This window comes from Microcaecilia unicolor, chromosome 1, assembly GCF_901765095.1.
Source record: "Microcaecilia unicolor chromosome 1, aMicUni1.1, whole genome shotgun sequence".
NCBI lineage: Eukaryota > Metazoa > Chordata > Amphibia > Gymnophiona > Siphonopidae > Microcaecilia > Microcaecilia unicolor.
In genome coordinates, this window is record NC_044031.1 from 383,039,835 (window position 1) to 383,055,490 (window position 15,656).

The 15,656-nt window shown below is 43.8% G+C and overlaps 2 protein-coding genes across 3 annotated transcripts in view; one reads left to right on the forward strand and one right to left on the reverse strand.

The window, feature by feature from the left end:
- Nucleotides 1–8,968, reverse strand: part of LOC115481518 (aconitate hydratase, mitochondrial-like) — a 73,830-nt gene extending 64,862 nt beyond the window's left edge. Inside the window, exon 1 of the mRNA XM_030220755.1 lies at nucleotides 8,897–8,968. Within this exon, the coding sequence (XP_030076615.1) occupies nucleotides 8,897–8,932 (36 nt within the window). The 5' untranslated portion in view covers nucleotides 8,933–8,968. The remainder of the gene's footprint in view (nucleotides 1–8,896) is intronic.
- A 2,254-nt stretch (nucleotides 8,969–11,222) lies between these two features.
- Nucleotides 11,223–15,656, forward strand: part of LOC115474756 (PHD finger-like domain-containing protein 5A) — a 34,386-nt gene continuing 29,952 nt past the window's right edge. The window contains exon 1 of one of the 2 annotated variants that reach the window (XM_030210416.1): nucleotides 11,223–11,351. In XM_030210416.1, the coding sequence (XP_030066276.1) occupies nucleotides 11,300–11,351 (52 nt within the window). In that variant the 5' untranslated portion in view covers nucleotides 11,223–11,299. The other variant, XM_030210411.1, reaches the window with a different exon arrangement.

A 15,656-nucleotide genomic window follows, 5' to 3' on the forward strand; every position in this document is an offset into this window, starting at 1 on the left:
TTTTTGGTCCCAAAGAACATCCCATAAAATGGGGTCTTGGCTTAGAATCAAATTACATTTCTGTGCTTCCCCCTCTCCCTGCAGTGACCAGCACTTCTCTTGCTTCCTGCCCCCTTTCCCTCCCTCCCCCCACCCCCTGGCATTGCTTGCTTACTGCTCCCTCCTGGGTTCTGCTGCTGTTGCTGATATGAAAGTGGGGCCTTGAGCATCTGTGCATGCTCAAGACCTCCTGACTCTCACCCTCTCAGAAATCTGAGAGGGCAGGAACCAGGAGGCACTGAGCATGTGCAAAAGCTAAAGGCCCCACTTCCATGTCAGCGATGGCAGCAGAAGCCAAGACAGCTCAGTAAGCAATGCCGGTCAGTGAGGGTAAGATAGGGAGAGAATTGGCAGTCACTGGTGGATAGGAAGAGGGTACAAATGCCTGCAGTGGTTTTCAAGAAGTAATTGATTAGTTAGGAGAGGGAGAGAAATGGCACTCAGTGGTGGACGCGGGGGGGGGGGGGGGGGGGGGGGGGTTAAAATACTGTACACCAAGAGGGAAAGGGAAGGAGAAAGGAGAAGGGAGAAATGCAGGACACTACAGGGGAGGAAAGATTACCGGTATACTTGAATATAACCCCCTGCCCCCTGGCTTACACTTGAGTTAACAGTTTTCCTCCCTTTTTCGTGGAAAACTTAACTCTGCTTATACTCGGATAGGCTTAAATTTGAGTATATACAGTAATTTCAAATCAGAGTTTCTTGAAAGAAAAAGCCAATATTTTAGAGAACCAATATCATCCTTTAAACAAGAGAGAACCAAAAAAGTAAACAAGTCGTCACTAACCATGCTATTTGCACAATTAAAATATTAGCATCATCTGAAGCAGTACTACGCATACATGAGAATCCGCAGCCAATTCTCATGGTACATATCATAGGACTTTGCTACTTTTACTCATTTACTATACACTAGATCAGAGCTTCCTACTGTGGGTTGGGACCCTAAATGGGGTCACAAAACTCACATTTGGGGAGTCACAGCATGGGCAGGCTCTCCATAGGTGCATCACTATTCTGCACCTCCAGGGGATCACACAATTTTATTTGGCTGTTATCATGGGGTCACAGCCACAAAAAGATTGAGAAGCACTGCAATAGATCATCTACTACTCAACGACACTACTGAGCCACAGAATGAAAAGCGAAGATACTTTCCTGTAGCAGGTATTCTCCAAGGACAGCAAGCTTCTTACTCTCACAGATGGGTAGACGCCGTTCCCGCGTTGCCCGGTCCGGCAAAATTGCCACAGTAAAAGATAGAGCTTTCAGAAGCACGAGCTGCGCTCCAGCGTGCATGCACCAGTGCCTTCCCGCCAGTCGTGTGAACGCGCAGGTTCAGCTTAATACAAAAGCTAAAAAACTAAATGAAAATATCTAAAAGACAATTCCAAGGGGAGGTGGGCGGGATTGTGAGAATAAAAGCCTGCTGTCCTCGGAGAATACCTACTAAAGGTAAGTATCTTCGCTTTCTCTAAGGACAAGCAGGCATGCTTATTCTCACAGATGGGGAATCCCTAGCATCCAGGCTCACCCAAAACAACAACACTGGTCAACACAATAGGACATTTCCTCCTATCCCATGACCCTCCAATTTCCTCTGTAGCCTTTCATGAGGTACCTTGTCAAACGCCTTTTGAAAATCCAGATACACAATATCAACCGGCTCCCCTTTGTCCACATGTTTGTTTACTCCTTCAAAGAATTGAAGTAAATTGGTCAGGCAAGATTTCCCCACACAAAAGCCGTGCTGACGGTCTCAGTAATCCATGTCCTCGGATGTGCTCTGTAATTTTGTTTTTAATAATAGCCTTTGCTTTGCAAATTTCTTCAATGGAGGCTGACCTCTAGTGGGCTACTGATGCAGCCATGGCTCTGACATTATGAGCTGTGACATGACCCTCCAAAGTCAGCCTAGCCTGGGCAAAAGCAAAGGGAATGCAATATGCTAGCCAACTGGATATGGTGTGTTTCCCGATGGTGACCCCCCATCCTGTTGGGATCAAAAGAAACAAAAAGCTGGGCGGACTGTCTGAAGGGCTTTGTCCACTCCATGCAAAAGGCCAACGCTCTCTTGCAGTCCAAGGCGTGCAAGCTGCTTTCGCCAGGATGGGCATGAGGCCAGGGAAAGAATGTTGGCAAGACAATTGACTGGTTCAGATGGAACTCCGACACCACTATCGGCAGGAACTTAGGGTGTGTGCAGAGGACTACTCTGTTGTGTTGAAACTTAGTATAAGGTGCATCCACTACTAACGCCTGAAGCTCACTGATCCTATGAGCTGAAGTAACAGCCACCAAAAAAAAAAAGACGACCTTCCAGGTCAAGTACTTCAGATGGCAAGAATTCAGTGGCTCAAAAGGAGCTTTCATCAGCTGGGTGAGAATGACATTGAGATCCCATGACACTGGTAGAGGTCTGACAGGGGGCTTTGACAAAAGCAAACCTCTCATGAAGCGAACTAAAGGCTATCAAGAGATAGGCTTACCTTCCACATGTTGATGATAAGCACTAATTGCACTAAGGTGAACCCTTACGGTGTTGGTCTTGAAACCAGACTCTGATGTGTAGAAGGTATTCAAGCAGAGTCTGTGTAGGACAAGAAAGGGGATCTATGGCCTTGCTGTCACACCAGACGGGCAAACCTCCTCCATTTAAAAGAATAGCACCTCTAGTGGAATCTTTTCTGGAAGCCAGCAAGACCTGGGAGACACCCTCCGAAAGGCCCAAGGAAGCGAATTCTAGGCTCTCAACATCCAGGCTGTGAAAGACAGATACCGGAGGTTGGGATGTAGAAGTGACCCCTCGTTCTGTGTGATGGGGGTCTGAAAACACTCCAATCTCCACGGTTCTTCGGAGGAGAATTCCAGAAGAAAAGGGAACCAACTCTGTCATAGCCAGTAAGGCACGATCAGAATCATGGTTCTGCAGTCTTGCTTGAGTTTCAACAAAGCTTTTCCTATTAGTGGTATCTGAGGATACACATACAGGAGGCCTGTCCCCCAATGAAGAAGGAAGGCATCCAATGCTAGTCTGTCGTGTGCCAGAAGCCTGGAACAGAACTGAGGGACCCTGTGGTTCATCTGAGTGGCAAAAAGATCCACCTAGGGGGTGCCCCAAGCTCAGAAGATCTTGCGGGCTACCCCCATATTTAAAAACCGCTTGTGAGGTTGCATTATCCTGCTCAGCCTGTTGGCCAGGCTGTTGTTTACACCAGCCAGATAAGTGGCTTGCAGAAACATGCTGTGTTGGCGTACCCAATGCCACATCTGGACTGCTTCCTGACACAGAGGGTGAGATCCAGTGCCCCCCCTGCTTGGTTTGTGTAGTACATTGCAACCCGTGACTACCGATGCCAGTGCAGCACTCAACATCGACACCTCCGACCTTGATGAACCGGACCGGGCTACAAAAAGTTTTTCATGTTGAGCCTCCCAGGAAAGCTGAGTCCTTTTCTTCATATGAAGACACAGGACACAATTTTAAGGGCTATGGTCAGGCCCAAGGCACTGAAGACACCACGAATGAGTGTCTTTTCCCAAGATGGTTTGGTTGCACCAGGTACAGTGCTTGAAGCCACTGGGAGTCTTCGATGACATGGAAAGAAAAATGGCTTCGGCAAAATCAAAAGTCGTAATGGTGCCTAAAAAGGGGAAAAGAAGGCACAAAAACAAGGACACCCGCCGGGCAGGCCTAAATATGGCCCGCGTCAAAAAGAAAGGAAACTTAGACGCGGGGCAGACTTTGGTCCTGGGGAACTGAGTTCGATTCCCACTTCAGGCACAGGCAGCTCCTTGTGACTCTGGGCAAGTCACTTAACCCTCCATTGCCCCATGTAAGCCGCATTGAGCCTGCCATGAGTGGGAAAGCGCGGGGTACAAATGTAACAAAAAAAAAAAAACTAGAAATAAGGGAGGATTTTTTTTTTGTTAACTATAATGGAAAAACAAAGAAAGAAAAGAAAAAGAGAGTGAGCGGTACAAAAAATATCAAAAGGCACTTGAAAAGTTCTACCGGACGTGAGAGGGGAGCACAAAAACACAGCTTCTTCTCACGCGGATGAAAAAAAACTGAGGCGGTGCGTTCACGCGGTGGGTGGGAAGGAACTCACACATGACATTGGAGTGCTGCTCGCGCTCCTTAAAGCTTTAGATTTTTCCTCTGGCAATCTTGCAGAACCAGGTGATGCTGGACCGCATCAACCCACTTGTGAGAATAACAAGTCTGCTTGTTCTCGGAGAATGCCCTTCTTCGGGACCATGAAATAGATGAAGTGTCTGTCCATGCCACACTCTGCCGGCGGAACTGGTTCCACTGCTTCTACATTGCAGAGCTACTGAAGGGTAAATAACAGCCTGACACTTTGGAGTGAGTCACAGGGAGAGGTCATGAAAGCATCCAGAACTGGACGGGCAAACTCAATAGAATACCCTCTAAACCACCTCCAGAATCCCTTGATCTGAGGTGACACAGACTCATTCATTGCAGAAGAGAGACAGCCTGCCTCCCACCAGAAACAAGGGGCCCAGCACGCCCTCATTGGGCAGGCAAAATTGCTGTGGTCCCACCCGAGGAACCCAAGAGCTAGGAACAAGGGGCCCTCAAAAGAACCCCTGCTTTAAGGACTTACTCTGCCCTCACCCCCGCCTAGGCTGAAGGGTGCCAAGCGGACCTGAAGTGACCTGCCACCTTGAAGCTGAGGATTGCTGCGCACCCTTGCCACAGCTCAGGGAGACAGAGTGCCACGCCACCCTCATATACTTCACCAACTTCTCCGACTCATCAACAAAGAACAAGCGCCCCCTAAGGGCAGCTGACTCAAAAGCATCTTGGAAGCTGCAGTCGCACCCACACCCAGTGCTAAAGCCACAACCAATTGCGACCCCCTGATGCTGCCACTGAGTGGGAAACCAATCATAACCCATAGGACGTCCACCTAAAAAGGCTGTCCTGGACTCCAAATAAGAAATCTCCAGGGACTCTGGCAACTGCTGGAACCAACGCGTAACTGCCACAAATAGCCACCTGAATGCTGGATCGCGCAATAAAAAGGCCAGGTGGAGCTCCTGCTTCACATTCTTTTCAAAGCTCCCTAAGGGCTGAGCCCTCTTTTGTGACCGCCATAACCAGGGCATCCACCCTTGGGAAGACAACACTGATCAACCTCCTGAAAGAAGGCAAAGAGATGAGCAAGAGTCCTGAAGGGACCCATCCAGAGACTCCCATTCTGCTCTCATCAAGCGAATGAGGGCCTTATGGAGCAGAAAATGCTTAGGGGCCCACTGCGGAAGCTTAAGCACAGCCAAGGGCCCCACAAACTCATCTAAGAGACAACTCCTCATAACAAAGGAGCCAGAACCCATAAGCCTGCTTCTTCACAGTCTCCCAACGGGGAGAGTCCTCGGAAACTGAGTCCACAAGATACTGGGAGCCCAAGAGGACCTCTGAATCCTCCTCCATTCTCTCCGAAGAACCCAGACCCTCCAGAATGACCAGATCCGTTCCACAGCGCTGACCCCAAAAAGAGCCCCCCCCCCCCACCAATGTGCTACTTTTTGTGTATACCTTACCTTGATTTGTACCTGTCCTTTTCATGGCACAGACCGTATAAGTCTGCCCAGCAATATATTAGGAAAATAACATTATCCAATAGTCCCCAATAAAGGGGTATCCAGAAACATAAACAGAGAGAATTTCAATAAATAAAGTAAAAGAAAAAGCCTAAGGGTGTTCTTTTCCTACACCCACTTAGTCATAAGATAAAGCAAACCTCTTTATAAAGCCACCTAGTAAGAAACTTTGTATCAAGAAACATCCTAAGTTGACTAGGGTCACAGAATATATATTGTGTATTTTCAATTTTAACTTACCCCCGTTTACTAAGCCATGCTAGTGACTGCCGTGCGCTAATGCCAACACAGCCCATTCACTTTGAATGGGCTGTGTCGGCATTGCCACACAACTTAGTAAATGGGGGGGGGGGGGGGGTAAGTATTTAGTTGGAAATCGTAAAAATAAATCACCCTTCACATGCAAATCACGCTCAAGTAGGTCCAGGAAGGCCTTACGCCTTTCCCAAGTTTCCTTACACAAGTCAAAAAACACAAAACTCTATGGCCCAAAAAAAGATTTACCCATTGTTTGAAATACATTGTGAGTATCAAAATTTATCCACTTCAAAGACAAAAGTCACTAGTAGAGTAGTTCGAGTGTCTACCTTCTCCACAGATGTTTCTAACAAGTCAGAGAAGAAGACAAGTGGGAAATCGACCACAGACTCCAGAAACAAGAGGAACAATTTTGATACTTAAGGAAGATTTATTGATAAAAGACTGAAATTTATATAAGTAGAAGTCCACTTGACTGGTAACTCATCCTTCTATAATTTTGTTTTTACCAGAAGGGGAATCGAAGCAACTGGACGATAATTGGTAACATCAGAAACATCCTCCTTTTTATTCTTCAGTATAGGTGTCAAAACAATTTTGCCTCCAGTCGGGGGAAAACTGCCAACTACCAGATTTTTTTTTTGTTACATTTGTACCCTGCGCTTTCCCACTCATGGCAGGCTCAATGTGGCTTACATATTGTATACAGGTACTTATTTGTACCTGGGGCAATAGAGGGTTAAGTGACTTGCCCAGAGTCACAAGGAGCTGCCTGTGCCTGAAGTGGGAATCGAACTCAGTTCCTCAGTTCCCCAGGACCAAAGTCCACCACCCTAACCACTAAGCCACTCCTCCACTCCAGATGACTATTTATCCAATCTGAGATATCAAAGAAAAGTGATAGGGAAATAAATTTCATCAGATAAAATGGACAAGGGTCTAAAACACAGTTCGATTTGGCATATCTGAATAGTACTCAATTTAATATAATTAGGTGACAGTAAGTCAAACCGATACCATAAGTAATCAACAGAAACACCCTCCCCCAACCCAGTATGTGGATTTAAGAATTACAGTGTGTATTTAAGGATCAGTCTTTGGGCCTACTTAGTTTATGTCCCATGTGAAGAATCCCTTGGGTTTAAGTTTGTGTCCAGCATGAGATGTCCTGCTTTAGTATCCTTGCCCCTACATTTTGGAATGGCCTTCCTTTAGACATTCATCTTTGAAAACATTATTTACCATTCAGATTTGAAAACATTATTTAGCATTCCAATAGATAAAAAGATATTATTCATTCTAGTGGAAGCAGGAAATAGCAGTTGGCAGGACCCAAGTGATGTTCCTATTGAGTCTGAGTTACAGCTTATGTTTTTTCAATTTAACTGTTTAATTTAATTTATGTTTAAATTATGCTCTGTAATCTAAGTTCCCTATTGTTGTTAACTCTGTCTTGTTAGTCTTTTAACCATGTCTTGTTTTATTTAATTTTTTTATTGTAAACCACTTTGATAATATTCTTTTGATTAGCGGCATATAAAATAAAGAGGATATCTGAGGGCACTTTAAAGGTTTTCGCGATTTTACCTATCCCTCTGACTGCTATTTAATTAAGGAGTGGAGCAGTAGCTTGAACTTTAAGCCAAAGGGACAAGGAGAAAGAAGTTCCACTTAGGAGTTGACCTACCAAAGGATGCTCTGTGAACAAGATTATTTCTATTTTAAAGAGTCTGTTTGGGAGTAGATCCCAGAAAGGTGACCAGGCCTGGCTCAAGGGACTATGCCCTGAGCCAACTTTTATATTGGCTCCCCCAACCTGAGATCTGTATCCCTCCCCCCAACTGGTGGAAGAGGGCACCAAAATCCCGAATCCTGGTCCGGCATCTCTCCCCCTCCTCCCTCCCTGGCCTGCAGAGGAAGGGAAAAGAGAGGAAGAGATGCCAGATGCCCTTTATCACTGGCACCCTGTGCGGATGCCTCATCTGATCCATAGGTTGAACCAGCCTAAAGGAGAGATGAGTGATTCAGAAGGAATAGGTATGCCCTTGTATATGGAAACCCTTGCCCCAAAGGGCTGATTATTATTTAAAGAGATCACAGACAGGGATGGTGGAAGAGGATACTACAGTGTGTATTCAATGCTATACACACTCAGAACAGATTATCTCAAAACAATAGTTGTTTTGCACTTATCGTCAGTAAAAAGAATCGGAGCACCCCACTTCTGTCTTTGAATGATTGTTCTGAAAGATTGCTATGCCTGGGCTTTTAAGCCCACCACCCCCTCCTCCTTCCCAGGAGAGAACCTGCTTTACTTTCTTGCATAAGAGTGACCACTGTTTACACAGGTATACACTGCTTTGACAGATTCAGCTAGTTTTAAAAATGTTTAGTGCTCTCATTGAGCACACGTTGGTCTTTAATATAAAACCTGTTTTCCTTTACTACTACTGGTTACTGTCCACTCTTAAAACAATGTTCAGAATTGTAACCAAAATCCAATATGTACAATAATTTATTCGCATTCAGTCTTAAAAGCTCAGTATTTACTATGTTGATTATGTAAATCAAACGCTACTCGAGAGCAGAAGGAAAAAAGGCTAACAGAGCGCTGCCCCCTCAACATATACAAACAGGCACGAGGTCACCTTGCTGTCACCTTGACGTCACCTCAGACATGTGTTTTGCTTTTTAACAGTCAATAGAACACCCAGATTTCACACATCACCCCAGCGTTCGGTTACCATACAAACAAGTAATCAGACGACTTGCACGCCAGGAAGAACACCTTACATGAAGGCACAGAGACCAGGGGATGTTGGATGGGAAGCAGAACGCATTAAAACAAAAAAAAAAAACTTCACCAGAGCTACCTCTCGCACGGAATAATTGCGTTCCCTACCGATATACGCCCGCCCCAAACCTTATTCGTGGCTCTCTCTCTGCCCTGCCCAGTAACTCTCACCTGCAGGCGACTCAGCAACAGACAGTAGGACGCCATTTTGTTCACTGACAAAGATGAAGTCGCTTGGTTATGACGTCATCGCGCAGCTTTTAAAGAGTTGGCAGGGGGCGGTCCTTAGTGTCCTGCAAGACTCATAAAGTAACGGAACGTAAATTCATGTCAACAATTAACTAACGAGCATCGTTATTTACAGAATTCTTCTTCGTTCGTTTTTTTTAGCTCTTTCAACTTACTGGTACTTCTAATGTCATATGACATTGGGCTCTAGTAATAAGAGTTGTTGTTTTTTTTTCATACGCTCTGCCCCGAACATCAATCCTTCTGCACGTCTCCCGTGCCTTGACCTGTTTAAAGGGAAAAGTTAGACCCACGCGCCTCCTTGGGTCCAAGGAGGTTTAATAGACACGAGTAGAGAGATGTGGTAGCCGTGTTAGTCCACTTTTAAACTAATTAATAGAAATAGAACAAATTAAAACATGGAAAAGAAAATAAGATGATACCTTTTTTATTGGACATAACTTAATACATTTTTTGATTAGCTTTCGAAGGTTGCCCTTCTTCGTCAATCAGAAATAAGCAAATGTTGGTAGATGACAGTATACATAAGTCAAACATTAAAGTATTTCATTGACACTCTAACGGGATGAGGGTGGGTTAGGTGAAAGACAGGGGGAGCTGGCTGGATGAGGGACAGGGAGATATGCATAGAGATATGAGCGTGACAAAGCAGTACATTTTTATGGTTTATAATGGGCTAGAAAACCCAGATCTTTGTTAAGTCCTGTCTGGTGGGTGTCAAAATATTTAATCATTCTGACTTCAAAGGTCTTACGTTCCTGTATTGTTTTAAAGGTCTAGCTAGATTCTGACCCAGGTGTGAATCTAATTATACGCAGCCAGCTACCTTCTGGCCGCTACATGTGGCCAGTTTAGAAGGAATGTAAAAAAAAAAAAAAAAATAAAGAAGAAAAACGAGGATGCAGCAGCTCATAGGTTTGCTTGCTTTGAGCTACTGGATGACGCCGGCGGGGGGGGGGGGGGTTGAAACAGAGATTAACCTAATTGGTTTCAACGTGTACACGTCACTTGGCCTCCTGTCTATTAAATCTGGGGTTAAGCCAGTAGGCGTAGCTTGCTGGCAGTAGGCGGAGTCGCAAGTACACCAAAACAATAGCAGACGCTATAGAAAGCAATAGTAAAAGATTATTAGAAATAATGGACTGCCTATGGATGGTCTACCTGTTAAAAGTCAAAAGCTGTTCCAGTTGGATAGGCAGTGCCTTAAAAGGTGAAGGCAAAAGTTTTTGTTTTTACTTATTTGACAGCTTTTTCATTTATTTGATAGGCTCCCATATGTAATATGAAATCAAAACTGAATATTACTAAAACAGCTTCAAAAATTATTGTAGCTGGTGGAAACAGCACTAATAAAGGCTGTATTTTGTGCTAATTTTTCTACATTGCTCTGTACAATACAGTGAGGATAGCCTGTTTACTGTTGTAATCTGCCTTGGGAAGCCTGGTGTTATAAAGATTGGAAGTAAAATTAAACTCTACTTTGTCTGTGTGTTGACTTCTGTACCAAAACTGGAAATACAGAGAAAAACAGAATAATAGAATTCAGTAAAATCCAAAACTTATTAACATTATAATTGTGTTTGCATTTGCATAATAACTGAGAAAATGTTGTTGAAAACTGACTTGAAGAAGAAATAAAAATATATCACAGAACTGGAAAATGTTGGCACATTTAGACTGACTCTGGACTTCTGCGTAAAGGTAGCTTTGCCTTCATTATTTAATATACTTCTTTTAAATAGTAGTAATAAATAAAGGAGCAAGTTCCCACAAACCATCTTTGTCTTTTGATCTAGGCACAGAGAAAAAAAAAAGATTTTAAATGCTCCCAGGTTTCAACCTAATTCGTGTTTAATATGGGATATAAGTAAATAAGGAGAAAAAAATATCTGCATGAACATTACGCATGCTACAGGTAGGGTGTCCCTATATCCAGCCCCCCTCCACATGACACACTGATTTATAATAAATAACTACTCTATCTAGGAAAAGTTATCCCGTTATTATACTGCCTCTGTGTACAGCTGTATGCTGCAGAAGCCGGCATGTTTGAAAATATAAGTGAGATTAAATAAAAATGCTACTAACAATAAAGAACGACAAATAGGGATGCAGTGTACTAGGGATGACGGTACCGTTGGGGAGTGGAAACAGATATTAACCTAATTGGTTTCAACGTGTTGACGTCATGCCGTCTCTTGGCTATTAAACTTCCTCGCTTGGATCCACGTGAATGTACGTACAAAGGCGTCCGGCAGCGTAAGAAGTAAGGGTCAGCAGCGGAATAGATGCGCTGCCATCTTGCGTAGCTACTAGTGAAGAAACATGGCCAAGCATCATCCGGATCTCATCTTCTGTCGTAAGCAGGCGGGCGTGGGTAAGTGAGTCCTTCAGGGAGGAAGAGATGGCGGGGAACACGGGGTTGTTGTGGAGATGGAAGGGAGGCATTACTCCCAGAGATGCCAAGGGCGAACCATCACAAAAGAGTGAGATTTACCATGTTAAGATTTTTCAGATCGTGCATCCAGGGTATAAGTCTGGAATGATGTGTAGTATTGTTTTGCAAATGAATCGGTAGCATTAAATGATGTTTTTTTTTTCTTTGGAGTCTCTGAATAAATACAAAGTGGGGTGCAAGGTAAATGTTTGGACCTGAAAACTGTCTTCCACACAGTAGTTGAAAGTATGTACAAAGGGAAAGGGGGCAGGACAAGGAAAAGTAGTAGGCAAGAAGGTGTGCTCAAATTTATTTTTTTACTGATTTGGACCACTTGGTGTACTTCTTTAAGGCTTCCTTTTCATGAAAGTAGTAATCAAGATCAGTACACTGGTACTGAAGCTCTGATGAGTGAGAAACAGGGCTCAGAGTGTGTGATACTAGTACACTCCTAATGAATGAGACTTGGTGTCTCTGTATTCTCTGGTGTTGTGCATGGTTTGTTTTGGGAGTGTTGGTATTGCCAGGTGCTTTCTGGGCTCAGATTCTGCTGCACGACTAATATTCTGCCAGTGTCATTATGCTCGTATTAGCCCTCTCCTCAAGTCACTTCATTGGCTCCCTATCCATTTCTGCATTCAGTTCACTCCTCTTACTGACTTACAAATGCATTCACTCTGCAGCTCCTCAATACCTCTCCACTCTCATCTCTCCCTACACTCCTCCCTGGGAATTCCGCTCACTGGGCAAATCTCTCTTATCTGCACCCTTCTCCTCCACCGCTAACTGTAGACTCCGTTCCTTCTATCTTGCTGCACCGTATGCCTGGCATAAACTTCCTGAGCCGGTACGCCAAGTCTCATCTCTGGCCATCTTCAAATCTAGGCTAAAAACCCACCTCTTCGATGTTGCTTTTAACTCCTAAACCTTCAACTGTCCCCTATCCCTGATATGTCCTGTCTGTCCTAACCCTTATCCCTTACGTGTCCTGTCATAATTAGATTGTAAGCTCTACTGAGCAGGGACTGTCTCTCCATGTTCAAGTGTGAAGCGCTGCGTACGTCCGGTAGCGCTATAGAATTGATAAGTAGTAGTAGTAGATTTCTTAGTGCAGTGCTCTGGATGTGAGACATGTCCAGTCTGTGGTCTCCCATAGTGGCCAACCTCATTCACTTGGAAGTATCTGACAGATTTTTTTTTTAGTTAATTTTTTATTGCAATTATAAAGCTAGAACAAATACCCAACAATGGTATTAAAATAGGTAGAATATAACATATGAAAATAGACATCAGTGATGTTATAGAGAACATTGCAAGGGGAGAAAGAAGGGACACCTTATCCAAATTAACAAATTCTAGATTAAGTTGAAGTTTCTTGAAGATCCAGTTCAGTTGGTTCCCACGTAGCAGATACACTAGTGTAGGTGTGAGATTTTTCAGCCACATTAAGTTCATAATGTCTGTAGGGGCAAACTGTATTTCACCAGAAGATCAAGTTAAGAAATTTTGTGTTTTTTCCAATTCCTAAGAACGTGCTGTATGCTAATACCGATTAGAGCATTAATCAGTTTGGGTTTATAGAATTCCCACAAATCCAGGCTGGAAAGAACATAATAAGATAACACATCTCATGAAACATCAAATGTGCAGTTCACTATTTATTGGATTGTGAGCCATATCTTGGACCAGAATAACTTAATCTGAGGGCAGTGAAAAATCACATGAGGCAGAATGCCAGAGGATTGGGAGCAATGCTAACAAGAATCTGAATCACATAATCTGGCATGCCACATTTTCTGAGGCGTCCATGGAGCTTTGTATAGAAAAAAAAAAAAAAGGATAAAGTCTGCTGCTAGAAGCAAACAGGTTATTGTATTCCAGGGTTGCAAGGAGGTATCAATGAGATCTTTCTGCTATGTATCTTGTATGTCCGTGTGTGATTTATATATGAATAGTCCCTTAATATTTTTTTTATGTTCAGTTTTATTGAGTGGATAACAATCGTAAACGAAACAGATGTAGTTTACATAACACGTAACCGTACCAAAAATAATCGGTGTCACCCCAGGTATAGGACGGTTATTAAAAATTTAAGACTTCCGTGGCCCAAAAACATTCCCAAACATGCTGAGATGTCTGACCCACAGGGGAGTTAAAATCGGAGATGCCCATTAACTCCAAGCACAATTGTAGAATCGATTGTACGCATCAACCTGAAGATCTGGAGGAAGCAGGGCGAGCCAGGCAATGAATAAAGTGTTTTATTCCAAGAGCACTGCCATCCCAAAAAAGCCTTTCATTCCCTTAGGCACAGGCTGTTCAATGTGAAGCTCTCCAAAGAAACTAGGGGGAGCCAAGTGTAGATTACATGTCCACCAAGAGGAAATTGTAGCCAAAAGCTGTTTCCAAAATGCTATAACCACAGAACAAGTCCAAAACAAGTGCCCAAGGATGGCCCTGCCATGGAATGTTTAGAGCAGGCATCTGTAGAAGCAAAGCTCACCAGATGGGTTGTATGGGGAGGTAAAAAAAAAAAAAGCAAATTTTGTGTTGGGGTTCCCAATGAAGAACAGCAGAACTATGGGATAAGATAGTCTGAACACAGGATTGGAATAGTTCCGCAAAGATCTGACAGGAAAGATACCCGGACCAAGCCAGTGCAAAAGAATTATAGGGAATCTCCTCCACAGTGTCTTTTACATAAACCTGGTGAAATGCCAAAGGCACTTTTATCTTGTGCCCTAAATGTATAAGTTGTAGATAAAGTGTCTTGGACATCTTCTGTTAAGTCCTGCCTCAGGAGACTTGTCGCTTAATAACGCAGCTGAATATTTGTAAATATCAGTACCCAGCAGCTGAAATTCTCTTTGTAATTCAGCCCATGACTTAATTGCCCTTTCGTCTGTCAGCACTTGAAGTAAAAATACACCCCCTTGGAGCCCCAAAATACAAAAATGTGATGATCCCAGGGTGGAAGTCTGAATTCCCCTAGAGAGGCAAGTACAGAGTCGCTGTGGAAGAAAACCTATGCCTGCAACACAGTCGGTGCCACATTGCCCTCCCAGTCTTGAGAAGATAGTTATTTCACAAAAGCTCAGGAGCAAGTTTTCCACAGGAATGCAGATAGCCATTTATATGGAAAGCATGCACTATGTCAAGTTCAACTGAGTGGCAGAAAAATATTGTTCCTCTAAGCCAATCATTAATGTGAAACATTCCACATTATATAGTCAAATACTATATGATAAGCAATCCCAGCCCTCCCAATTGCACAGGGGTTTTCAGAGTAGAGATTGACAGGCGGGCTTTCTTACCTAACCAGAGATAGCTGCAAAGTGCATTCATCCTGTTGCGCCAGGTATAGGGGCAGCATTTGCAAAAGATATAAGAAACACGGGGCCAAAATCATATTAAATAAGTGAATGTGACCTAATAGACGGAGGATAGGCCCTCCACACTGACAGCTTAGCTTGTAAATCTCTAAGAGAAGGTTAAACTTTAATGTCATAAAGGGTTGCTAGATCAGTAGGAATCTACATGCCCAAATACTCATCGCCCAAGAGAGAGGGAGCACCAGGAGAGTGGAGGATTTAGAAAGATTTAAGGTGAAACCAAAGAGGAGCCCATACTGTTCAATCGGATCTAACAAGGGAGGGAGAGTATGCAGAAGATCTGTCAAGAAAACCAGCAGCTCAACCACATAAGCCAAAACCTTGACTATGCCATCCTGTATCTCCACCCCACTCACCCACTCTGACGACTTCAGTACCTGCAACAAAGACTCCAAAGAGAGCAAGAACAATAAGGGTGACAGCGGGCAGCTCTGTCGGGTGCCCCATTCCACCACTAAAGTGGACGTACAGACCCCATTGACAAGCAGCTGCACCAAAGGCCTCATATAGGATCTGTACTGCAGTAAAAACCAACCTGTTACCCAACATGTTCCAACACTGCAAAGTGAAAAGGCCAGCGGACCCTGTCAAAGGTCTTCTCTGCATTTAAGCTACTTAGTAATGCTGGATCATCATGCCTCTGACAATGCAGTATAGCCAGTAAGACCTTACAGATGTTAATAACTGATTGTCACCCCTTCAGGAAACACACTTGCTCCTCCCCAATCACCTGAGGCAAGTGTTTTGCCAGGCGAGCCGCCAACAACCAAGATAAGATTTTAATATCCAGTTTAATTAAGGAGATGGGTTGATACGAGTTCAGCTGGGTGCTATTATGATTCGGTTTAAGTAT